This window comes from Fulmarus glacialis, unplaced genomic scaffold (genome assembly GCF_000690835.1).
Source record: "Fulmarus glacialis isolate BGI_N327 unplaced genomic scaffold, ASM69083v1 scaffold16966, whole genome shotgun sequence".
Taxonomy (NCBI): Eukaryota; Metazoa; Chordata; class Aves; order Procellariiformes; family Procellariidae; genus Fulmarus; species Fulmarus glacialis.
In genome coordinates this window covers 23479-50889 of record NW_009219137.1, presented here as the reverse complement: position 1 = coordinate 50889, position 27411 = coordinate 23479, and the positions used below count along the sequence as shown (strand labels likewise).

The 27411-nt window shown below is 36.4% G+C and overlaps 1 protein-coding gene across 1 annotated transcript in view; it reads left to right on the top strand.

Annotated features, from left to right (window-relative positions):
* LOC104078582 (myotubularin-related protein 13-like) overlaps nucleotides 1–27411 on the top strand; it is a gene marked incomplete at its 3' end in the record, with an annotated part of 87816 nt that overhangs the window by 45300 nt on the left and 15105 nt on the right. The window contains exon 3 of the mRNA XM_009580265.1: nucleotides 23231–23368. Coding sequence (XP_009578560.1) covers nucleotides 23231–23368 — 138 coding nt within the window. The remainder of the gene's footprint in view (nucleotides 1–23230; nucleotides 23369–27411) is intronic.

Here is a 27411-nt window from a genome sequence, read left to right as displayed (position 1 = left end):
CAGCAGGAACTTGAATATTGTCAACAGCTTGTTGCAAAACATCTGTGGACCACGAATCTAAAGACCATGTTCAAGAAAAACTTTTGCTGCCAGTTCCAAATGTTTTTAGAAGGACGACTTGAGGAGGTTTAATTACTGTAAGATTTCTGGAGCTTTTCCCAAGTCCTCTATGCACATTATACAAAGTCTTTGTAGGAGGCATTTCTGTAAAAAGCTGTCATCTTTGGTTAGCCTTGTCAAAACAGAAAAACCCTCCTGAGATTTTTGTTACAATATGTTAATCTAGAGACAGAACTGCCTCAGTCAGTCGGTGGATTGTCTTTCTAATTTCATTTTAATTTCCACACTGTATTGGAAAAGAAGATCTCCAAACCTGTTTAGGCCTTTAATCGATTCAAAGAGGAGGACACCAATAGAATGATGCTGTTCTGGATTGATGATGGAGTCCATGTGGTACAAATTCTCTCTCTGGTGTTGGTCTGGTCTGCTTAAAGTATTATCACCATTGATCTGTCACAGTTGATGAAATGAACTTTAAAAAAAAAAAAAATCTTTCAGAATTTTAATTTTCGTTCTGCCCAGAAACTCAAGCAGGCATCAACACCGTCAATTTATTTTGGTCATGTTTCCATATTTTTTCCTCACAATTCTCTGGATATGTAAATTTTTTGTTCCAATAGAGGTGGAGAATCTATTTGCATTATATTACCATACAAGAAGGGTTTGAGGCATGACTGATGCTGTAACCTTGTTCTGGAAATGGTTGTCATCACTTTGTCCTGCAGTTCTCCCTTAAGAAGAAGGGTTTTTTTGTGTGTTTTTTTTTGTTTGTGTTTGGTTTTTTTTTTTTTTAAAGATAAGTATTAGAACATCGTAACTCTTTATTGATTAAAATAAATTTTAATTCAGTACTTAGACTGAAGTAGTGAATACTGTAGAGACGATCAGGAACGAGTAAGATTACTCAAGGTCCTAGATAAATCTAGATTGTCATCTCCTACTGCAGCTTCTGATGTGTTGAATGCCATTGTGGAAGGATCTAAAGTCACTTTCTTTGCTGTAAGTGGTTGTTCCCTGACATAGGGGCAGTTCCTTAGAGCTGCTGTATTCAAGGCTCTTATCACAACATCATGTTTTATTAAGATTTGACAACTTTAAGCCTGCAGCAACTTTGGTTGCCAAATCTCAAATATGTATGACCCAATTTTTTTCAGGCTGGTAATATTGCTGAGTTTCCTGCCAGATGAAGACATTTTCAACAGTATGTCTCTTCAGCATTTCTGAAAGTCTGGCCCTGTGACTGTGGTGTCCAGTTGTAGCAATTAGGGAATACCTGTAAAAAGTGGCTTTTCAACATCGCACAGAAAATCAGTGGCAGAGGCACGGCAATATATGCTAGTTCCTAAGATAGCAATTGGTCGACTGTGTGACTGATCAAACATGTATTGTTTTACCATACATACACTTCCCTTGATTTTTTTTCTGCTTAAAATTTCCCACCTATTGCAGCTGTTCTCTCTCTCTCTTAGAAGCAATGAATCTTCTTTGGAACATTTACGTGATTAGCACTGGAATTAAGAAACCACCTTTAAATTTTAGCAATGTCAAATACAGAATCATGCATTTATCTTCCTTATTTTACAATTAGCTCACAAATGCTTTTAAAGCAAGGATTGTTATGAAATGTGCTTGGATTCTTTTTGCCTTTTGTTTTTGTTTGGCCTTGGTTTTTTGCTTTTAACACTGATTGTGTATTGTGGCATAAGAGAGAGTGGCCATTTACCTGTTTGCTTTCACGGCAGTCGTTGTTTCACAGTCTTAGCTGTAGGCAGTCTTAGTTTCATTACATAGGTTGTACGTGGAATGTGTCCTTCAGTGGTCCGGGGTGCACGTCAGCGTGGTTCTGCCACGGGGGAGTTGTCTAAAATCCACATCAACTGTCAGTAGGAACTTCACTGATATATAGGAAGCTCAGTGTGCATTATACTGTCTGTTTTCTATCCAGCTGATCTCACTTCTTTTAACAGATGATATGCATAGTTTTTCCCTGCTTCTTCACTTTTCTGAAATTCCTTTTGCTCACTTAGAGGTGACATATTTACAGGTGATGAATTTGCTGGTAAAATTGGTTTGCTGTGCAACAAGGAATTGTGAAGTCATCTTTATATTCCATCTGAACTTGCTTATTTCCGTAAAATGTTTCTAGTAAACTCATTAGCAAGTGGCTGTAGTCAGTTGTTCAGGGAGATGAGTAATTTCCCACTCCCAGCTTTCTACTACTGGGAAGTAGTAGCTTATACCCTACTTTATGGAGTTTGGAACAGTTTCCAAATCAGTGTGGAAATACTGGATTTGGAATAATTATCTAGTTTTGGACAGCTTTCTGATGTGCTGAAAGATGCAAAGTATGTAGTTGAGCATCATCTTGTCTCCTTAGACATGTATTGAACAATAGTTTTGAAGTGGGGGAAAAAAAAAAAGACATTTTATGGTTCTGTAATGGTTTTAGAAAAGTGCAAGGCATTAGAGCAATTGAAAACAATTCTTGTTGCATTCAAGTAGTGCAAGGTTGATGACATTTTGCATGCAAAGTTGATTAGTGAAAATGTTAAGTAAGGTGAAAATATTATGGTGCAACTTTTAAATGCATCTTGAAGATGCATTTAATGTTACTTGAAGATTTATAGCTTTTTAATCCTAAGAATATTGGCATCAAATCACAGAAAGTGCATCATTAAATCTGCATTTCACTCATGAAATGTATCTGGTAATTATACAGCTGTTAGCAAGTTATGGGTTTTATAGAAACAAGGACATGATCCAAGCTTTGTGTTTGTAGCATTTCTTTCCCTTCTAGTAACTTATGTTGCAAAATGTTGAGTTGCAAGCTATCGTTCATAGACGGACACTTACTTTTTTTAAGGCATGTATAACTTATAGTACCAAAATACGTACCATTTTATAAAAAAATATTCTTTCTCAGCTATAGAGTTTATACTCCATGGAGGACAGAATGTTAACCTTTAGAAACTTGTAAGAGTATCAGTCAGTGTAAAGATTCCCAACTTTTTTGTTTCATTGCTAATTTAAATCTTTTGAAAAACAAAGTAGTTACTTGTGCAATTTGCTCTCCTTTTACTATATTATAAGCAAAACACTGTTCTTGATCTTTGTTCTATGCTGTACTTCTTACTTTACCCTGCAAACATAGCTTAATTTGCTGCATAAGCTGTCTTTGCAGCTGTTGTTGAGCAGTTGGAGACAAAAAAACGGACAGCAGAATGATAGTTTTGAGGAGCAAGTGGACCTAAAGATTACTAAGATAGGAAGAATAAGCCTAGTTTAATTGTAACCACATTTATTGGCTAATATGCTATTAAACATCATTGTATCTGAGGATTTACATTAAATCATGCAGAAGTATATCCATTCTGGTTTGGAGAAAGAAGAGCTGTGTTTTTTCTCATATATATTGTAAGACATGATCTGCTGACATTGCACTGGTAGCTATGAACGCACCTGATAGAATATGCCACATTCTCAGTGTTGGGGGGTTCCTTTGTTTTTTGTTAGGTTTTTACCACCGAGTAAATCAGAGAAGTAAGGAAAAGTCTTCAGCAACTGAAATTAAAGATGTTAGTGAAGATCTGAGTTATTTCATCCAAGAATATTAAACAAGTGTTCTTAAAAATATAAAAGTTTTAATGCGTTTAGCTAAGCACAACTGCACCTTACTAAATGCAGAGTCACCACAGAAGTGGAAGAACGCCCAGATTGTTCAAATCCCGTCATATCATTCCAGAAATTGTAATCATTATTATTACGGTTAGAGGGTGGGGTCAGTGCTTCAGGCAAGAGTCCAACAAGTAACATAGTGCTGTGCCAGTTTTATGAAGATGGGTTTGCAGAAGTGGACAGTGTTAGGCAGTTCAGTTCCATCAGTTTAAATTCTACATAATTTTGTTATTAATGTCATGTGTAGGAAAATCTTTGTCTTGTAGTCTACACTTTAAGGCCTTGGATATAGAATCATAGAATCATAGAATCATTAAGGTTGGAAAAGACCTCTAAGATCATCAAGTCCAACCATCAACCCAACACCACCATGCCCACTAAACCATGTCCCTAAGCGCCTCATCTACACGTCTTTTAAATACTTCCAGGGATGGTGACTCTACCACTTCTCTGGGCAGCCTGTTCCAAGGCCTGACGCCTCTTTCAGTAAAGAAGTTTTTCCTAATGTCCAGTCTAAACCTCCCTTGGTGCAACTTGAGGCCATTTCCTCTCGTCCTATCGCTAGTTACTTGGCAGAAGAGACCAACCCCCACCTCGCTACAACCTCCTTTCAAGTAGTTGTAGAGCGTGATGAGGTCTCCCCTCAGCCTTCTCTTCTCCAGGCTAAATGTAATATGTAACGCTATTTGTCCTTATTGCTATGATTTCACGTTTAGGAAAAAGATCATGCATTACTTTGTTTCTGAGGCAAGGTCTGAGATTTTCTTTCTGCAGCCTACCAGTTCCATTTTTACAAGACATGAATTCTATCTAGTAATTGTTCATCTCTGAGACTCTTCAGGGTAGGATACTCAATATATGCAAAGAAACATCAAATAAAATTCACAATGGTACAGGGAAAAGCAGTCAGTTCTCTTAGGATTGAGTCATGGCTACAGCATTACTGTCTCTTTGTGATTTTGGGGGAATAGTTTTTGGAATGGGCAGCTTTCAGTGAGACATAAAACCGAGGTCTGCCCACTATAAGCATTTTTTTGTATTAAAGATATATTAAAGATCCATCCATGCAAATGTAAGAGTGTTACCCACTTTGTTTTCTTTAAACTTCTATCTTGAGTAATGACATTCTGCCTGTGTTTCTCCAGCAGCTTTCCTGTGATGAAGTGCATTGTGTCTAGCTTTAAAATAGTTTTGAAATTTCCTGAATGGAGGAAAAAAGTTTCAAAAAGGGCGTGTTATCTTCATGAATGGGACACCACCAAAGTGTATGATCAAAGTGAACACTGTTGAAAGTCAAGCTGAATTGGATTGCAAAAGGTAGTGAAGAGAGAGTTCTTTAGCTGTACAAATGGCTACAAAAAGAAATAGCAGGACTCTGTTGCACTGTGAAGTTTGGATTAGGGTGAAAGATCTTTGTACAGTCCCAAATGAAATTAGCTGGTGCAACTGTCCATAACTGCAGTGGTAAACATGGGTTCAAAGGCAAGATGACTAATGAGAAAAGAATTGGAAAGTAGCATTGTATCTCGTACTTCGCTACTAACAGAGATTTGATTTTAAGATTTATTGCACTGCTGTTGGTGGCAATTAGTTGAAGTATATGCTGATTGAATAAACCGAGGATTTAGAAGTAAGTACTGCTGCAAAATGAAGGAAAATCAGGAGGACAGCTCAGGTTTAAGGCACATTTGAAGGCTTTCCAGTGTATATTGATTTTGGGAAGTGTTGAAGAAAATTAATACCTGCATTAAAAACAGTATGTTATTCTTAAGTGTGTGGTTAAATAAGAAAAACAGTGAAGAAAAGTAGTGTGGGGAAAAAAAAAAGAACGTGTAAGAGCTTGTGTAAGGGGAAGGTAAATTCTTGGTCAAGTTTTTAAAATCCTGACGTTGCTGTGTAAGAGAGAACCCAAGAAAGGGTTCCACAAAGGAGCTGATGTAGTTGGAGCAAGGAAGAACCAGGATTTTTAAAAAATCAGTTAAAATTGTAGTTTAGTAGCTTTAGCTCTTCAGTATAGTGATCACAGGATGTGGTATCTCAAACTATGTACTTATCACTAGAATGTAAAAGATAGGTATTTATTAGAGGTTATAAAGGAAACGGTATAAGATAAAGCAAGATTAGAGTCAGAGGTAGTGAAGAACGGGTCAAAAAGATGCGAGTCACTGGGTGACAGGAAGAGTAGGTGGTCAGCTATGGCAGAAAATTACATTGCTGGTGGGAAGACCAACTGAAATAGACTTTGTGGATAATGATTCAAGTTTTGGTCTGCCACTCAGTCTGTAAACATGTTTATATATCCAGTTCTTACTCTGAAGGGCAGATATGTCTTTGTATATTGCTAATTTCTTTTGGCTTAACGATAATGAAATAAATGACGTCTTTTTGTTGACCTTCCCCTGTTTCCCTAGTGTGGTTGTTATCTCACTGGTTTTGAACTGTAAAACATCTGAATCAGTTAGTGAATTGAGGGTGGAGGGGGCTGGTTTACAGCTTTGCCGTTAAATGTGGACATTTGATGGCAATTTCTGTGACTTGGAAATACTGTTTAGCTGTGGTTTACAAATGAAGAACACAGTCCATGAGCTCTCTCATAACCTATAGTTTCAGATAACATTGTCTAGATCCTGGCAGAACTGTTCTTTCCATTCCCTCTGCTTAATTTTGACCTGGTATTGTGGTATGTTTTTCTTTCCTGTATCTGCCGCTCATCTGCTTAAGTCACTTTTCTCTTGCATTCACTTGTTTATTTTATTTTCATTTTTTTTAAAAATGGACATGTGGAGGAATGCTTTTAAAATGCATCAGTTTTTCCATGGTAATATAAATGAAAATTTTCAGGTTTTAGCTATGAGAGGTTTAGTTACGAGAAGAGAGCTTAAAATTTTGATGTTTTAGTAGATTGAAGTAATTGCTTGGGGAAGGCTACAAACATTTCTAGTAGGCTTTTATGTCAGCCTATCTGTATTCACTGTCATGGATCGCTTTCCATATTTGCAAAGGGACAGAAAGTTAAAGCAGGTCTTTAAAAATCACTGCACAGTTACAATTAAGTCAATTTACTTCTATAGTTTTCTTTTGAGAAATTCCTCCCCAGATGCAGGACTTTGCGTTTTCCTTTGCTGAACTTCATGAGAACTTCTTTATCCGCGAATCTTGGAGAATTCTTGGATATAAGTTGTTTGGATCCAGGTTAAATATTAAAAAAGAATAAGTCAATATGGAACTATAACTAGTGTCATCTAGCTGGCATTTTCAGTATACACAAGTTATAGCTTTTTGTTATTTCAGTATGGACTATCTCTGAAAATATAAGCTTCAGCGTTTGAAACCAGCAGTGCCAGCATGAGTTTTTTCAGAATAATACTAAAAGGAGCTGGTTCTTTTTTAATATATTTATTTCCTAGCCCTAGGCAAAATTTTGCAAAAGATGAAATTCATTAGGACATTTGACTTTCAGGCTTATGTTCATGTATTCAAGATTTCAACTCAATTAAAAAGAAATTAAAACATAGCTCTGGCTTTACATGGAGAGTTCTTTTTGTCCTGGGTGAAATGTAGTTTATGAAATACAGTACAATAACTTGCTGACTACTTGCAGAAATGTGTAGGCCTGTGTTTATGACTTGGTGTGCTGGTTTTGGCTGGGATAGAATTAATTTTCTCCATAGTAGCTAGTATGGGGCTATGTTTTGGATTTGTGCTGAAAACAGTGTCGGTAACACAGGGATGTTTTAGTTATTGCTGAGCAGTGCTTACACAGAGTCAAGACCTTTTCTGCTCCTCACCCCACCCCACCAGTGAGCAGGCTGGGGGTGCACAGGAAGCTGGGAGGGGACACAGCCGGGACAGCTGACCCCAACTGACCAAAGGGATATTCCATACCATATGACATCATGCTTGGCATATAAAGCTGGGGGAAGAAGGAGGAAGTGGGGGACGTTCGGAGTGAGGGCGTTTGTCTTCCCAAGTAACCGTTACACGTTATGGAGCCCTGCTTTCCTGGAGATGGCTGAACACCTGCCTGCCGATGGGAAACAGTGAATGAATTCCTTGTTTTGCTTTGCTTGCATGCACGGCTTTTGCTTTTCCTATTAAACTGTCTTTATCTCAACCCACGAGTTTTCTCACTTTTACTCTTCTGATTCTCTCCCCCATCCCAGCAGGGGGGAGTGAGCAAGTAGCTGTGTGGGGCTTAGTTGCCGGCTTGGGTTAAACCACGACACTTGGTCTCTACACAACCAGGGTTTTCAAGTTGCTGAGGCTTAAGTTTTTAAGGACATAGTTATTATTATGAAAATCTGGGGGGATGGGGGATACTATTTCTTGAAAAATAGTCCGTTGGTTTCTATTTTGGTACAAATCTGTGCATAATTAAAAAATCATTTTGGCAATCTACTCTGACTTTATCTGTGTGGGCCAAAACCATTGGGTAGTATCTACTGCCTGTATGCTTTTTTTGTAAGAAAAAGAAATGGTTTCTTAAATTGCATGGTGTTGGCTAGCAAATATGGAAATAGCAGAAAATTTCTGTAATGTTTTAAAGGGTCCTCCAATCCCCGAGTATTCTGAAAAATTGCTTTTTTGTGCTGTTGTAGGTTGACTGGAGGACAGTATTGTTAACTGTTCAAATGTGATGGGTCAACACGTTTCCTGGTATGCAACTGTTGAAAGGGGTTTTTTTGGTTGTTTTTCCAGTTCTTTTTTTTAATGTAACCCATACACACATTGTCAAAGCTCATATATTGATGTCTTATAACGTTTGTCTAGTATTGCATAGTTATTTTCAAATTTTCACTTAATTTGTTTGGAGTTTACAGCAAATATTTTTCATATTATTTTTCTTTAGTATGGTCTGTTTCATATTTTGGAGACTTAGGAATGTAGGAAACATTGATGCATCAGGAAATGCTGCATGCAGTAGGGTATTTCTGCTCATCTTGTATCATTACTCCTGAGACAAAATGATGAATACGCTAATATTTTTGTAGGCAGCTTTGCAGTCCTTGCTGCTCAGACGAGACCATCATGTCTGAGATGTTGATATCTTCGGCACTTATGACATAGTTGTCATCTGACCAACATAGATTGTGTCTTGTAGTAGCATTTTATGAATGTCTTCCCGATATATAGAATTTTAGTTTTACTGCGAGTGTATAGCTAAGCTGTATGTTACTATTTCTCTGTTAAAATGTTACCTGACATTTTCTGTTGTCTAAAGCAGTGGCTTCAAACTTTCGTGGCCTTGTAGGTGTCAATGCTGAACTACTGATGCATTTTAGACCTTAGGTTTTGGTCTTCTTTCAAACTTGACCATAGCAGCAGTGATTTGCTTGGCTGTAGGTAACTTCAAACAGTTTCACAGTCTTCTAGAGATGGCTTTTGCCAATATAGTAATATTTTGTTAGATGAGGGGAAAAAGAAAAGAAACAAAAGTAGTTCAGTAGTTCATGTTCACTGGAACACTGTATAATTTATTCTTAGCAGTTAAAAAAAAACCCGAAAGTTTTCAGGTGATTTTTATGTTGCCTGTATCATGAAAGAATAAGTAGTCATTCTTTTAAAAGAACACGCTGTCCTTTTGGATAGCTGTATTGCATAAGTGATGTCCAAGTCAAGTGTGTTGGTTTTTTTTTGTTTTACTTTTTATTTTTCCTGCAGATGGCTTCCTCTTGGGTATAATTTGGAATAAAATTCAGTACTGTTAAGTGTTTTGGCTCTTTATTTTATTCAAAGTATGTAAGACATTACAGATGCCTTGAAATATTTCTATTTCCTCTGTATGCTTATGGGACAGTAGAAGGGAACCCCCCACAGTTGACTAGTGTTTCTATTTTTATATATAGGAGTACCACTAACATTTGATTAATTTTGGGAAAGAAACATGTTAGTTATTTAATGTTTTCAATGAGAATGTGATCTTTACATTGTAAATTTTCCATATATTAATTCCTACTATTCAATAGCTTCTTCTATTGTGTAATAATAATTTGATAATAATTTAATAAATGTATAATAATAACAACAATATATTTTCCCCATCTCTTGTGCAGCTTACCCGAAAAAGATGTGGTTTCTGTTTCTACTGAGATGATCTATAATTGATGATGTTCAATGATGTTCAGTTTAAAAGAACTGTAAGGGCAGCCCAGGTGCCTTTGAGTGTAGGAGACTGGAATTATCCCACCAGTAAAGAACTGAGAAGGCCTTTTATGGGCACACTGTCACTGCAGAGGACACTTGTATGCAGCTGAAATGTGCAAGTGTGTTTATATGGGGTATTTTTTCTGCATTTGTTAGCTGTCTTCGGATAGAGGGGGAAACGTGTGTTTTTTCCAAACAGTAAAGTTAACAGCTTACATTTTTCAGTTCTCTTAACAATCCATTGTTTTGGTTAATTACCAATAGCTGGCGTATTTAAGCAGTAAAATATTTTACAAGTATTGAGTCTGACCAATTATTTTGTATTCAATTATCAAGCCAAGAGAGAATTATCTAATCCCTACCAACCCACTTGAAAAATATTTATTCCTTCATCTCCAGTCCTACTTGGTACTTTCCAAGAACGAAATTTTACAATATAAAATGGTACAACGTTTCGGGTATGTTGCTTATAAACAATAAATTTTACTTTCTTTTTAAAACATGGCAGTTTATTTTTTAAACCTTTTTTTCTCCTCTTTCTGGCTTCACAGAGAAGACCACGTGTAATACATCAGTTTATTTGGTCTGACTAGAGTCTATTAATTAGCGCCACTGATTTGTGATACAGTATCCAGCAATTCTAGTCACACCAGCTAGTTTCAGTTCTGTCCAAATTAATAGTGTTCTTGAGATTAGGATGAGACCAGAGCATCTCCTGAGCTTAAGGGAATTGATTGCACTAATGATACCAACGTGCCATATGCTACAAAGGAAAACAAACAAGCAAAAGAAATCCCTGAATCCCTGTCAGCTTGATTTGGTAGAAAATTCCTTCTCAGCCCTTGGTTTGGCATACGACATTTAGTCACTTAAGCAAGACAGGCCAGCCAGACTTCTCTGCAGTACCTGCCAGCCCCATGAAGTGCTGGATTGCTGCCACTGGCTCTCTTGCAAAAATTGGGATGTCCAATTAGGTATTCAGGTGGAAATTCTGTCTAAATTTCTATGCTTGAATGGTTGAAGCTCTGAAGTATGAGATCTGATTATAATAATGTCATAATGTAGAGCTTCAAGTGTTATGAGCATGTTCAGGCCCTGAAAAGGAAAGAACAAGAGGTTTCATATACAGATTTCCAGGTCCCACACGAGCCTGGGCTGACTTGCGCTGACACACATGGACTGAATAATTTCTTCCAAAAGCTGTTCCATTTTACTTGAAGGACTCCATCTGAGGGGAGCCTAATGCTTACCCTGATAACCTGTTCCAGTTTTCCATCCCCTTCGCTGATTAGAGAGTGACATCTTATTTTGAGGTTTGAATTTTTATGATGATGACTTCTGGATCTTGTAATACACTAGATCTGGAACACTTATCTGAAATCCTCTTACTAGCAAACACGTTATCTATATATTACTGCTCTCTAAAGTGCTTCTCAACTCTCTCTGCAATAAACTAAAAAAGCTGAGCTCTTTTAAACTGATGATATGACACTTTCCAGCCCCCCTTTTTTATTTTTTTGTCTTATTTGGAAAAAACTCTTCTGCATTGTCTACACCATGTTCTAAAGTGATTTTCTTCGCAGTTCTGTGACTGCCCAGTAATGACACATGGGAAAGGATGAGGCTTTTTAGATGGGAGGAGGGTGGGGAATTAGATAATGCTTGTTCAATAGAGGTGGCTTCACTGATGTGTGTTTCTACTAACCATTATCTTTTCCAGTCTGTCAGCAAGCTAGTCCATGGAATATGTATGTCATACTAATGTCATCCAATGTACTTTTAAAATATAATTGTCACAAAGCATCAAATCAAATATCTTTAAGAAGAAAAAAAGAAAAAAGTCCAAGTATACCATGTGGTTGTGGTTGCATTTATTAGCTGCATTGTATTTCTATTACCCCACCCCCAAAAAATTGTTTTAATGGCTAGTTTTGTACAGAAACATACCGGTCATCATTCTATTTGTATCCTTGATTTTTCTCTCTGATACAGCTTCAAATTACCTTCTGTTAATTTACCTGAGTTGACTGTTGTGCTGAACTAGTCTATAATTTCCTATGGATGTTCTTTTTACCCTTTTAAAGCATAGGAATAATGTCTGCAGTCTCTAAGCCCCTGGGGTTTCCCCCTTTTGGAAAACTTGTGGAATATTAACTTTAGTGGTGAAGAACTCCTTGGTTCTTTTCTCTTTATGCAAGTCACTTGAGCCAGTCTGTTTGAAAATGTTCAGTTTCATCAGAGGTTCTCATGTTCTCCCTTCTAAATTTTTTTTTTTTTAATTTCAGTAACATCTTACGGCAGAGGCGTGCTCCCCATAAAAACTTCTAGTGTTCTATTTTGCTCTGTTTTAATTATCATGTGGTGGAGAAGGGAGAACGTACAAGTTGCAGTCTCCTGGTGATTATGCAAAACTCAAGTTTAAGATGTCTTCCAAACATGAGTACACTGGAGAAATGCCAAAAGGGAGGAAAAGCGATTACCATTATTAAATAGGAATTTACAAGTACAAACCTTCTCAATGCCAAACCTCTCTGAAGTTTCATTTTGACAAGTTTTGGAATCTCTTACTATCTTGTTAGTTCAGAAACTGCTAAATTCTGCTAACCTACCTGGAAGAAATACAATCTCTTCATCAGAATAGCTGTTTACTGGCATGCCAACAGTGCACATGAAAGCATCTACAGTGGCACAAAGCCTTTTTGTTTATACTGGAGCTTTTGCCAGACAAACTCTCTTACCACACCCATTAAAGACCTCCTGTAATGTAGTCTAGTAGTAATGCCCACTGGTTATAATACAGGCTTCAGTTTTGTGGGAAGAGAGGACAAGTATGTCTCATACTGTTGATCCCATTTTTCTGCACAGGAAACTGAAGCTAAATGGAAAGCACCAAACTTTTCAACTGTTTTTTCATGCTAATTTTACTGTGTTCTTGGTGAGAGTGCTGACAGGAAATGCATTTCGTATTTTTCTTAATTAACACTGTGGAAATGTAAAATTCAGTAGTAGCAGCCAATATACGGAACTTCATTAGTGGGATACATCCATATTGCAATCCAGTAATTTTTTTTTTTATTTATTTCAGGTCCTAGTCTAGGCTTTCACTGACATGAGAAGATGTTTCGTTGTGAGATTTTTTAGCCACCTTTCATTTTCCTATGTTTATGTACTTTCTCTTCTGTTTCTTTGTGGAAGCTCACATCTGCAAAAGGGGAAATTCATTGTGACCGCAAGTGGGGAAATAGTACCACGAGGCATATAAGAAGTATTGTTGAACTCCCAAAATGAACAGACCAGAAATATACTGCCCTTTCTGTAATTTCCTTTGCTTATTTTTAATTTAAGTTCCCTTAGCAGAATAAAGCTTTTGGTGCAATGAACTGTTGTAGTTATCTCTGTCCCTTGCATCACCGATCAGTTTGAGGGCGATGGTGAGCAGTGCAGTGGCTGGTGGGAGTGGTTGCTGAGAGTGCGCATTTGGCGAGGTGGCACGTTGTAGGATGTGGTCATGGACGCGCTCTCTTTTCAGGCCTTCTACTATTCACATGGCTAGAGGAGCTCATGCTGGGCTAGGTGACTGCCAACCCATTTAAACATCCCCAGGCTTTCCAAAAGCCCCTTCCCCATGCCAGCCATCCCCTCCTCCTCCTTTCCCTGGATTTCGCCTTACTAGGTGTAAGTATTGACATTGGGCGGGACATGCTCTCTCTGGGCTGAACTGGCAGAAAGCTTGTTGTGGTTTAACGTGGTTTAATTTAAGTCTATCCCAGCCGAGACCAGGACAAAGCTGCTTGGGGTGAGTGTTGTCCGTGTTCCAGATCTTGGAGGCACAGTGAATTAACAGTGTTTGGATTTGAAAACAAAATTCTGAGTGGGACAGGTTAAGGTAGATTAATGTATTTTAGCTTGATGTCTGGTGTCCAAAACGATTAAAAGAGGTAACGATAATTGACTGGGATAGATGGCGCCACCATTTTGCTGGCATTATTTCTAGAGGATGGTTAGACCAGAAGACTTACATCTGGTCTCAGGAAACCCGTTTGTTTCAGTCCATGGAGGGGAAGTATCAGGCAAGGCAAGATGCAGAAGTTAGCTGAATCCTGCGCAGGTTGAGTATCACCTACCCCAAACCATGGAGATTTTATATAAAACATGGGAGCTTTGGAACAAGCTCCCTGAGAGCCAGATCTGGAAGCATATAGCCCTTCCTGGTATTACCTTTGCTAACTTGCAGCGTGCTGTTTGTATTGATCTGGTTTCCTGTCATTCGTTCTGCTGCTTCTCCTGGGTGCTTTTTGGAACTCAGAGTGAGTTTGAGAGTTGCATTGTGAAGGGGTATATTTCAAAAAGAAATTGATTATCATTTTGTTTGCAGCGAGTGCATTTTATTCAGGGGCTTTAAGGTATATATTATCCTTTTTGTGGTTTGTTCTATAAGCATATGTTCTAGTCTAATTTCTGCTTTCTATTTTAAGAGCAAATTCTGACTTTTTAATTCATTTGCGTATTTCAAGACTTCCTGTTCTGTATTTTGTCATCTTGAGGCTGTTAGCATCACTTTTAAATCTCTAAGTCTATTTTGCTGCAGCAGTCACAGGCCTTTTAGTTTCTAGGCCTCTGTCAGTTCAGATCAATGTTCTTTTTAGTGTACACTGCATTACCACATACTTACACACACCCCCACACCCATGCGCTTTTTCTCCAATTGTTGAGTCTTCAAACTCTTCTCTGGTAGATATATTCTAAGGAGTTATAAGATCATGAATGCAAAAATCTTAACATAAGGCTGCTTGCATTTTTTTTTTTTACAATTGCTAGAGAGCAACAGAATGTGTCTTCAAACATGGCAACAAGGCTGGATATGGTATTAACAGTGTGGTTTAATATCTGATTGTGTAGGTGTAAGCTATAAAAATAAGATAATGAGGATTTTGTGTATTACAGTAGTGTTTTATATAACATTGACCAGTTCCTCCGAAGGAATATTTAAGCATTGAAATGTCAAATCAAAATTTATGATCATATAAATAGCTTAGTGGGTGCCAATTGTAACTGTTGAGTGATGTACATTAATTACCCTACTGTATTTTTTTTTTTTTACTTTCAACCAATATAATAATTATACTTGTACATGCTGTATATCTTTTGAAAGATAGTTTATAGCATTATCTAGAAAATGAGTTGGGAAGTCATTAAAGACTTGAAAAAGCTTATGGCTGCTGTTGTAATACAATCCTACTACTGTCGAAACAGAAAGAAAGAAGGCAGGGGAGAGAGAGGGAGAGAAAAAAGAGTGCATTAAGTAAGGCTAATATTTCATGCTTGACTGATAAATTAAATATGTGTAAAATGCTCATTTATGTTTCTAATGGAAACTGTTTTTCTAGGCTTGTATACCTCAGATGACTACCAATCTCCTCTAGTGTAGGCAGTGGTCAGTAAAAACAGAAAAAAACCCCAAAACAAATTAACCATTGTCTTAGAAAGTGTCACAATGCATTTTGGAAACCAATCCTGAGCACTGGTTGTTGAATGGGTTAAGAGGGACAAAGAAGCTTCTTTTTTCTGCTGAAAATTAAAACACAAGCATTTAATACAAAGAATTCATTTCTTTGATAACGATACTCTTTTTCAGTGTCCTCCTTTCAGTGTTGCTTCAGGAATATTCTAAATATCAGATATTTTCCACCCATTTCTTTTTTGTCTCATAACCGAACACAATTCATTTGCTATAGACCTGTATTCTTCAGATTAAAGTATAGTTTACTGAATTCATGCCTCACCTGAATTTATTGCTGCCTTGAAATTCTTTTCTGCTTTCATGTTGAATATTTAGTATCCAGACTTCTCACTATTCTTTTGACCTACGGTGTCACTGGGAGCAATTATTGCAATTAGCAATATTGCGTTGGCAGCAATTATTGTAAGAGAAATTTTGAAGGCAGGGTATGTGTTCCTGAATATCAGTTGCAAGTCCCGAGAGTTTAAATTTATGACTTTTTAATTTTTTGATGAAGTTTAGAATGTGTTTAAAAAAAAAAATTCTCTGGCATAAAATATCTGCAAATACATATTTGTATTTGTTTGACATATTGATGTGCATCTGAGAATTTCTGGCTACTGTCCACAGCTGTCTCACTGTCTTTGCCTGAGATAGAGCATGGTGGGTGTGTTGGGGGTGGTGGTAAAAAAAGATTCTGGGTCCAAGGGTCTCAGAATTTTTAAATTGCCATAAGATTATCTTGATGGGCACTTGGCTGAAAACAAGAGGAGGGAGCGTGGTTTAAATAAATGAATAAAAAGTCCAAACCATTAATTATTTGCACAAGCACAGTGATTTCACTTTCTTACTAAACATGATTAGAATAAAGATGTCGGAACTTTGTTTTGAGAAGAAAACCCCATTCAGAATGTCATAATTAATCCTGTACTATTTCTGAAATAAAGGCATTAGCGTACAATAGTTATTCACATCTGTAGTCTAGGTTGGTTTTGTTCAGAAATAGTCAGAAGATTATTTGACAGATTTTTAAATTTTTTTTTTTTCTTTTTAATAAGCCACTGGGGTAGAGATATTAAGTGTTCTGAAAGCAGAAAAAGAAACTGGTTTCCTGGTGGGTGTAGTTTTCTTTCTAAAATCCAGTTCAAGTATTTTTTCAGAAGCCAAACTAGGAATACAGTCCTTGTAGAAATGGTTTTTACAAGTTCGGGTTTTCCACCATTCATTGTGGAAAGGTGTTTAAAATTACACAATGTTATGAGGTTTTAAAAAAGCAAAGCAATTAACTTGGAACTGATTTTTTTTCATCTGCATGTGTAGATGTACACTCAGGCTTATATATTCACTAGTACGTGGGGGAGGTTAACCTAGTTCTTGATGAATTTCAGTAAAAGACTTTTCTATCTCTATGGTTTTTGAGGATGAATTAGCTGATTTTAGTTGAGATGTTCCCAAATATTTTAACTTTTCTTCTTTTGTTTGACTTTTGCTGCAGGGTCTCTGTGACAAGCTTGAGCATCTGATTATTAAGGATCACTTTAATCTGTAGCTCAAATTAGAGAATACCTCCTCTGTCACTTGTGCAGGATTAGTGCCACTGAGAGATCTTTCAGCCTTAGGAAGCCTAAGAATGTGGTCGAGGATCTTTTCTCTGAGGGGAAGCGTTTCTTAGTGTCTTTCTTGACATGGTTTTTACGTTTGACTGAGGAGCTGACTACTGAGACAGAAATGTCCAGAGCATGTGGGGAGAGTCTGTCCCAGGCAAGGAGGGGAAAGATTATTCATCTGAAACTCTTCTTGGATAGTAATGTCACCTGTAGTCACAAACAACCCTCCTGCCGCTTATAATGTGATTTCCCCAAAGTATTTCAACCAATTTCAGGTGTGAGAGGCTAAGGGGCAGGTGGTATCCAATACAAGCATGTGCAGGCACCTGAGTGTGTTTTTTTCGATTTGCTAAGGGGAGAAAGCAGTTCCTTGACTTGAAATGAACACTATGTATCTACACTTCTTTCGCCTTTCCTCTGTCTCTGGTGTCATAGGTTAGAAAGCCTATTTTATTTTAGAAAGCCATATTAATGTTGGCTTCTTAACCTCTTTTCTAGCTTCAGCACCCTGCCAGCCTCTGACTGGACTGGGCGAGAGAAGTGGGCAGCTGGTTTGCACGCACCTTTGTGGGAGATCCTGGCAGCAGGTTCCAGCAGTTCACGGGTGCCACGAGGTGGCTGTGTAAAGGTTCATCTTGGGGAACTCTGTATTTCAGTGCATTCCAGGGTAGAAAAGGCCTTTGTATTTCTTTTATGATTAAAAGCTATTTTTTTCTTTATGAGTGAGTTTAATTGTTTACAGTTGATCATCAGAATCTTCTACAACACTTGAAACGGGCTTTTACCTGGAAATAATCTGGAGTATACTTTAAGTGCACTAGTTTTATGTTAGACTAGGCTGAGGATAAATATGCAGTTTAAGATACAACGTGTTGAAAGGCAGGAAGATGTTATAAAATTCAGTGTATATTTTGTATTCTGTTTACATTCAGAGATACCCCCAAAGCTTTGAGCATTTCCTCAGATTTACAGCTTCATTACATTGCTTTTTTATTACGCCAGTGAGCTTTGTAATTGTTTTCTTTTGTTTTAAGTAGAGGTATGCATCTGAAAAAGAGAAATCCCTTTGCCAAAATTCCATACATAAGTGAATGGTGAAATGGTGAAATACTCAGCAGCTGGTGCTGGGTCATGCAAGTCCAAATGGAACAAACTTTCTTCACATAATGTCCAGAACATGGTCCTTTATTTTCAGGGAGGTTTGTAGAAAAGATGATGATGATGATACATGTTAAAAACAAAGCACAGTTATTTGAAAAGGAAAAGAAAGCCTACAGAAGCAGACTTAATAAAATGAAACTCTATGCCCAGAGAGAACCAAGGGAGAATCAAATGTTTGGTGAAAGAGTTAAACTAGAAAGGAAGGTGGATATCTGTGTCACGTTTTAAATTCTGAAGACATTTTGGGATCTTTTAATTCAAGTCTTGTCAATAGAGTTCAAATGTTTTCTATTTTATGTGCATCTAGATAGCTTTGGATTTTATTTAACAAGAAACAAGTGCACAAATATATTTTGAAGAAAATATATAATGTGACAATATATTTTAAATATAATTGATTATTTAAGTGCAGTGTTCTGTAATGGTATATCACACATCTTGTCTTCTGTTTTGTATAAACTTCCCCAAAAATGCTTTCAACAGATGACCTGCAAAGAATGTATCATGTCATAAACTTTCTGAACAAGCTTTTTCCCCTTTCTACTTTGGTAGTGCCATCAAAGGTAGTGGATTTCTGATGGAAAGCTGACTGGATTGTTGATACAGAAAACAATGTAAAGTGCAGAGAGAGCAGTCTTCCTGTCTGTAGCCACACAGACCCAACTAGAATATTGGTTCAAGTTTTTGTTACTGACTTGGTTGGGCTCAGGGTGCAAGCCCAGAGTTAAATGACAAAGTTCTAACATGCAATTTCTGATCAACAGATATGGAGGGCAAATAATATAGACTGCGATGGTAAGGTTACAAATGACTAAAATGTTTCTTTAATGAAACTTGAACACTATATAAATACTGTACAGTATAATAATAGTATTTAGTCTTTACTTCCACAATATCCAGTAAGCCCTCCTCCTACATGCTAATTCCTCCAGTGCTTTAATAGAAATTGTGACTATTTTTACATTGTCTTTGATTTTTCAACAGACTTTAGACTGTTCCCCAGGGAAGTGGTCATGACCCCAAGCCTGTAGTTGTTCAAGAACTGTTTAAACAATGCTTTTTGATACATGGTTTAACTTTTAGGTTGCCCTGTGTGGAGTCAGGAGTTGGACTCAATCCTCATTGGTCCCTCCCAGTTCAGGATATTCTATGATTCTGTGATTCCAGACACCAAAGCTATGTACAGTATATATAAGGTATATGCTATATGATTTATGCAAATGATTTCTTTTAAAAGGCAAGAGAAAGAGTAGGAGTACAGCTATGGCTCTAGGTAGGAAAGAAGGAACAAATTTATGAATCAAGCAAAGACAATATTTTTGGCTTATAAAAATTAGAAGAAACAAACGTCATTTTTAAACATCCATTAATTATGTCTAGACTTTAGAGAGAAGCTTGTGGTGACGACATACAAAATTTTTAAAGGTAACAAACTCAGCTACACTGTTTTAAAACACTGTGCATCATTTTTAAATCTGTCTGGTTTCTTGTTTAGTCTGAAAGCATTTGTGGGAATAATTAAGAGCAAGTTCTTTGCTTCATTGGGCACCTGTAGTTTCAAACAATGCTTGAAATTTCAGCACCTTGAATATAAGATGTTTGTTACATATTCTTCAGCACAGCTTCTGGATATTTGCACCAAATTTTAGAAGGGAATCAGTTGTAATGTGGAGTTGATTTGAAGCACTCACCACCATTAGAAGCTTATTTCTATGAATAGTGAGTTGGACAATTTGATTCTTTCTAATTTTCAGTGTCTTTGATAGAAGCTACATTCTGGTTCCAAGAATTCTGGTAAATAACTGAAACAATATGGGAGTGTGTTCATTTTTGAACTTCAGGGGTTTTTTCTTGATTACTGAAGAAGCACATGACCTTTGAATTATATTTGCAAGGGTTCTTTTGTCTGTTTTGGTATAACATCTGATTTGGTAAGGAAACATTTTGCTGTTCTTAGTGGCCAGACTGTGCTGGTAATCATACTGTATAGTAGCTTGTATTTATACTAATTTGGAAAGTTCTTCTCAATGTGGTTTGCATTTCAAATATTACACTAATATTTATTACCTTATTTTAAGGAAACTGAGAGTCATTCATTGTTTAATTACTTGGAGGAGCATGTTGTCTTTATCCTCGGTCACTGTATTTATAAATTCCTTCCAGTTTATTTGAAAACACAGATTCTCTGTGTAGGCAGTGCGTGTACTCTACTTCAGCTGCTTTCCTTAACAATCACTAATTGTTGTTTCCTAGTAAAATAGTTAAATCTAGAAAGCATATGTTATACACAAGATCATTTTGAAATCGGGAAGAATTCTCACTGACATGAGCAGGGTTTAGACATGCATAAAGATTGAGAGATTGCTATTGAGAGCAGCCTACCCAGATGAACAGTCACTTCTGATAGTTAAAATTTAGCTGTTGGTTTTCCCTTTGCATTTCTCAGTTTACAGGGCAGATGTTGGTATAAATTTTATGCAGTAGACCTGCTAATAATGGCTTATTACAATAAAAAGAATGTTTTTTTAATTTATTTTATTTCAAAATAAATACAAAAACTATATTCAAAATGAACCTACCAAAACCTCAGAGTTCAAAATTGGTAGATTCTTTGTGTGTCATGTGAAAATCAGCTATGCATAAGCCACACATCCCAAGCTCACGTATTTTTCATTCGGGCACAGAATACATTGTTTGTGGATTATTTGGATATACCAGCTCTTCTGTGCCTTTAGTAGGGTGGTGTTTGGTGTGTGCAGAATGGTCCCTTGTCCAGGAATTCCAGACAATCAAAAATCTGATAGATTGCTACTTACAGGTGTGAGATAGGAAATTACCCATAAAGCTAAAGGGCAATGGCACCAGCAAGGATTTCCTGTCAGAACTGGTAGATTTGGCAGATCTGAAAGAATGTTAAGATTGTAAACGCAAGCATTCAGAGCTTAAGAAGTGCCAGAACTAGGACTGCATAAGCAACCTTAATTTGACCTACTTTGTATGGATGATTCAGTTTTAACGGTATACCATGGAAAGGTGTTGTTTATTAAAAGAATCTTACTGCATTCTTTGCATTTTGGCTCATACTTATTGAACAAATAGCTATTCAGAATTTTGGGGGTTTTATCGTATTTGAGCTACAGATTCCAGGCTTCATTTACCACACACCACCTAAACTCTGCAATACATACAGAACTCTAATGAATTTATTGTCAAACTTTTTAATGATGCTTTTGTTATAATGTCTGTATATATCAACCATATTACATTATCTTTATAGCAGTCCTGCAAGATTAATAGTGGAATCTTCTTATTTTTAACAGACATGGGATGAAAAACAAGGGGAGATTAGGCCAGTATTATCAAAATCATGGACTAATACTGGATGCTTAGCATGGAATGACTAGGATGTCTTTTTCAAAGTACTTTTTGATATACTTTTCTCAAAGTACAGTTATTCTCAGATGCAGGAGGGGGTGCTTAGCACTTCTAAGTATACAGACTCAGAAGTGTTAAGCTGACTATCTAGAATATGAAGAATGTAACATGAGAAAACTTCGTTTTTGAAAATATTGCCATAAAATCTTCAAAAGGATCATAAAATAAATTGTGTATCAGAGGCAGAGTTTTAACTGCTGTTCACCTAAGACTACCCAGGTTTTATTGTAGAGGTTCTAAAGATGAATCTGTAGTAAATGTTTGTTTACAACTTACTCTTCATGTTCTTTCCGTTTTTAGCAGCTGTCCAGGGGAAAGAAGCAATTGCTGGAAACATGACATTTTGACCTATCTCTCTGGTTCCTTTGGTATCTGCATTGTTTAACAATTCTAGAAATGTTTAGGGTTTTTTTAATTATTCCTAATACATACAGGGGTTATTACTTTTGCCCCATGTAAACTCTAAGTTTATAATTTTGCTAATAATAATGTACTTGTGAATTTTTCATGTATGTGACTTCAGCCTTAAGGAAAAGAAGCAGTGAATACAAAATTCCATAAAGGCCATCTCAAGAATCTTCAGCAAACCGATTCCTGAATTTCAGCACTCTCTTCCATTACTGGGAACAAGTTATTAACCGATGCTGTACTCCAGTCATTTAAAAAAGAAGAAAAACCATACACCTTTCCCTTTGCTTTTGAGCTGTAATTCTCTTTTTGTTCATGCTGCTTGTGCATGTCTGTTCTGAGGTCAGAATCGCTGTCTTCGATTCTGGTGACTTGCGCTGCCATAGCCTGGTTAGCTTGAAGGATCAAATACTGAAAGGACTTAGGCTTATTTGATGTGTGTTTTAAGTATTGCACATATTTAGTCTGCTCATTGCTGCAAGAGCTGGGAAACATGTAGTATTCTAAGTACATATGAAGTATTTGGAGAACTGCAGCCTCCTTGAGTCTGAGGAGCAAATGATTTTCTTTGTCCCTGAGACTTACGAAGTCACGAAACTTGAATGTCTTTTTCACAGGGGTGGCAAAACTTATATCGCTGCTATGGTATGACCTCTTACAAAATTTCAAATGTTCACCATAAAGTTTATAGAGGTAATCAATAAATGGATGAAAAATATTGCTCTATAAATAGTCTTTTGTAGGAGTAAGTACTGAATAATTTTGCAAGTAGGTGTAAGTGGAATATCTATGATTAGATAAATCAATGGAGAATACATGAAGAAATTAAAAATGTAGAGACATTCGAAGGCACAACAATTTTAGCTTCAAATTCTAACCTGTTGTCCAAATGAAACCTGCATAATGTGTCAATTTTTTCTTGTCGTTGCCTGTTAAACCCTGCAAGATGATCTTGAATACTGAATTGAATGGAACACATCTTCAGTTTGTAGAGTTTATTTTTATATCTCCCTTGATGTCTGTAGCGCTAGATTTATATCAGTCTGACCAACTCCAAGACCTATTGGGTTTTTCCCCATTTTCTCCAAATTTTGCAACCCTGCATATGTTCACTTTAAATGAAATGAGCTGCTTGTTTCAGATAATGTTCTGTTACTTTGTTTAAAAATATCTTTTGTATTTCTTAAAATAATTGATATTACTGGTTAACTATGTGTCTCTTTTTTTTTTGTTTCATTAGTTTTGCCAGCCTGGAGGATGGCAGCTTTCGAAAGAGAGAAAACAGCCAACGTTCTTTGTGGTGGTTTTGACTGATATAGACTCAGAGAGGCACTACTGTTCCTGCTTAACTTTCTATGAAGCAGAGATTAACCTGCAGGTAAAAACTTTTTAAAATAAGTAACAAAAATGCAGAAAAAGGTGTTTAGAAACAATAGATTAATGTTATAGAGGACAAGTTTAGAAAGTATTTTGCTGCTCCTGGTAAGGATGTATTTTTCTGTCATACAGAAATGCATATATTTTTGAGCAAAGGTAAGCTTGATGTACTTGTTTGTGTTTTTTGTTTTTTATCTGCTTTGGAAAAAAAAAAACAACAACCAAAAACATTTCATAGAGTTTCTTTTTCTCCACCACATTTTTTTTTTTTAATGGGACAGCCAAGATGGTGTTCCTCTCAGTTACTTCCGTGTTTGACACAGCATGAATGATTCTCATCTTTGTTCTAGGAAAAAGGTTTATTAACTTCTGCTCCCTCTGCTGGCCAACTCTATCAGGCCAGCCCAGGACAAATGTGTACAAGTATGCTGTAATGTATATACATATTTCTGTAAGTGCATTTATTGGCAAGATTTGTGTGGGTGTAAATGGCAAGATTTGAAAACTGATAGAATAATTCTTCAGTTTTTAGGTGGGTCAGATTTTGGGTGTCAGCTACTTGGCAGTGTTTGTTTTTAAACGTGTATTTAATTATTTTTGGGCAACCTCCGTCTTTCAAAAATAGACATTTTGTTTCCCATTTGATGTAAACTACTTCACAGAATCTCTGTTATGACATAGTACTTGGAATCTTTAGAAGCTAGAACCTAGGGAAAAACCTAATCCAATCTGTAATTGCAGACTGTCATTGTTAGGTTTTTAAGTATTTTCCTTCCCACATGAAAAATAAAAAAATAAGTAAAACCTTGGCATTAAGTATATTAAGTTTAGTTAAGATTAAATAGATGGCTAAGTAAAGCAATTTTTTTGCTCTTTTAGTGAAGAACTGTAACATTATTGATTATTTTAAGAAAATGCTTTTAATAATCCAAGTGTACTCTGTTTATTTAATACTGGAGTTGAAATGTTACCCTATTTGTAGAATAATTAAAAGATGCGGCGTAGTAATAATAATATTCTGCTTTTTCTAGGCACAATTGGAAGCCAGACAATAATAGTTGTTCTTATTTCATTAACGCTACAGTTTTGGGTGGATATTTTTGTAAATTATTAAAAGGAGTTAAAAGCTGAAATGTAATCAAAAATTAGTTTTATTTTAGTCTTAAATTTTAATGTAGATCAACTAACATCTGCCTATTAAATATTTTGCCATTATTTAATGTCTGTCATCTTTCCTTTATTTTTTAAGTGAAGAGTGAAATATTCTGTAGTAATTCTTTCCCAGCTGATAAAAATTTACAACGGCTGACTCTTCCTCCACTCTATGTATTTCATAACATATACTAAATTTAGCAAACTTGTTATTTTATCTGTGGTTTCTAGCAGCTGCTTTTGATTCACTATCCACATCTTTCAAGTACTGCTCATCACAAAACATCCAGTATTAACGAAAAGTTTTCTTTCTTATATTGCCTAAGTATTAATACAAAAAAACAAAATTAAAAAAAAAAGACAAACCTGAGTGCAGCAGGATGTTGGTTCTCATAATGCCATTCCTGGCTGTGTTGTAAAGAATGCATATTTTTCAGATGAACTTGCTGTGGTGAAATTTATTCTATGACTGCATTGTTTATAGCCAAACTTCCTGTTTCTTTCTAAAACCCAAAGAGAATAATTGAACGTGCCCTGTTACATGGTCATTAGACAAGAATTCAGCACATGTACAATCTGTAATGAAACATAAGCTTATGAAGCATTGGGCTATGAAAGTAATACTAATTTAACCATTCAGAGCATGCCTCATTAAACAAACAGTCCATGAAACATAGTCTCCAGGTCTTGAAATTAAGTACTTTTCACAGTTAAATATAGTTCAATTTTTTTTTTTTACTGAATGATATAACTCACTAAGACAGAAGTAAGATTAAATTTCAAAAAAAGAAGGGTTACTTCTTTCCCAGTAGCCTTCACCAGGTAAACCTTGCTGATACACGAGATTGGTTGGAATTCAGCTAGAGCAGATTAGCTGTTTGGTTTGGCAGAATCACCTTCACAAAAAACTGGCATTAACAACTTGGAAATTTCTGTGGTTAATTAAACTGCAAAGTGAAAACAAACTCATTTCTCAGCTTGTGAAGGCTAGAGAACTATCGAACTTTTTTTGAGCCTCCTGCATAATAATAGAAGAACCTTTCTGACACAATTGATCTGAGAAGGCTACTTCTGTCTTTTTTTCCTGCTTCAGGAATTACAGGATAATTTGTAAATAAATGCTACCTGAAAAGTAAGGAGATTGTACTCATATGGTATATGTAGGTGGTACCCATGACTACCTAGGGTGCAAGATTAATATAGCAACTGTGAAAGCTATAAAGTCTGCAGGAAAAACTTATTCTCCCTGGTACCTCTGAAAGCCCTGGATTCAGTTTAATCTCTTGGCAGTTGCATGTCATTATGAGTTTTCTAGAGAAAAGCACAGGCTTTAGTAATCAGCTGATGGCCTATTTTCAACTTCCTACCCCTGGATAGAAAATAAAATACTATTTTATTTGTTGACATCTATGAATCATACTTTGCATTGTTGCAGTACTGTCATTCTGAACTGACCCAGAATTTATTATTTGCATGGATGCTGGTCAGTTTGATTAGCTATCAGCTCTCATAAAGTTGTGATAATATATTGAAAAGATTGATGTTACATTTAGTCTGATTAATACTCCGTATCCATACTCGCGAGGAAGGTGAACACATGCTATTCCATTAAATATGGGAATAGAACTCATGTGGTGCTATGAATGCAGGTGATAACAGCTTTGCCATGTAATCCTTCATGAATTGTTCTGTTTTATGATGCTAGTTTCATTTAATTGTCCCAGTAACATTTGTTAAAGCTATATAAGGATATGTTCCTCATCTGAGATTAAAATCAAGCATTTGAAAGTTTGACCTTAACAAGAGTCTAAAGTTTGGAACATGACCAGACTACTAGAGGTAGTTTAATAATGAATTAACAATGGTAAAGCTGGTGTCATTTAAAGACTTTCTTAGTATGTTTCAGAGCAGTTCAATATGCAAGATTTCTCTCTCATCTCAAGTTCCTACCAATAGAAAGTGTAAAGAAATCTGAGATACTGCACTGATTTCTCCTTCCAGCTTTTTATGTCTCCAGCACATGCTTGGTCTGATCCATGTTTCTGCCTGGCTTAAGGTGCCATTTACATGCTCTAGTGAATAAAGCTGGATGCCATGCTGCCTTGCGTGTATCTACAGGAATTAAGAGGAGGAGAATAAGTCAAAACATCCCTATTTCTTCTTCCCTCATAGTGCCTTGAAGGGCTTTTTATTGTTTTGTTTGTTTTTTTTTTTCCTTTTTTTTCATTACTGTATTTTGATCATTGCTGGGGACTTCAGATCTCATTGATTTGAAATCTGCTTGAAATCTCATTGATTTGAAGAAAACCTTGTGCTACCAAGCAAAAAAATAGTCTACTTAGCTTATTTTTCTGGCAACTGAAGCCAGAAGCTGTTGAGCAGCCAAAGGGTATTCAGAAGAATTGTAACTTAGATCTACAGAATTCACCCATAAAACTCAGTTACTCTGAGTCTAAGTTTATTAGCCATCAAAAAATGCATACACACACACACACACACACATATTTGTGTAGTTCTGTGTAGTGTATACACTGTTTGCTAAAATGAGGTTCTTATTTCTAACAGCAATTTCTGGATGTTACCACTTAGCACACAAAGACTTGATTTAATACTTTTGACTCAGCAGATACTTCTACTGACCTCAGCTGTGCTTCTTACCAATTACGCAGTTAGAATTTGTACTAACAATGCTTGGAAGAGCACCATAGATAGAATCTTTTTAAAAAATGTTGACTCACATCGTTTGGGAACTTAATGGTCAAATTGTATGTTGCTTTGCACTTTGAAAGAAATTTATCTTCTCTCCCCAACCCCGCCATCAACAAATTAGAGAATGATTTATGTCAGTAACTGAGCCTGTGCAACTGCATTTCTGGCATTACAGAAAATCTG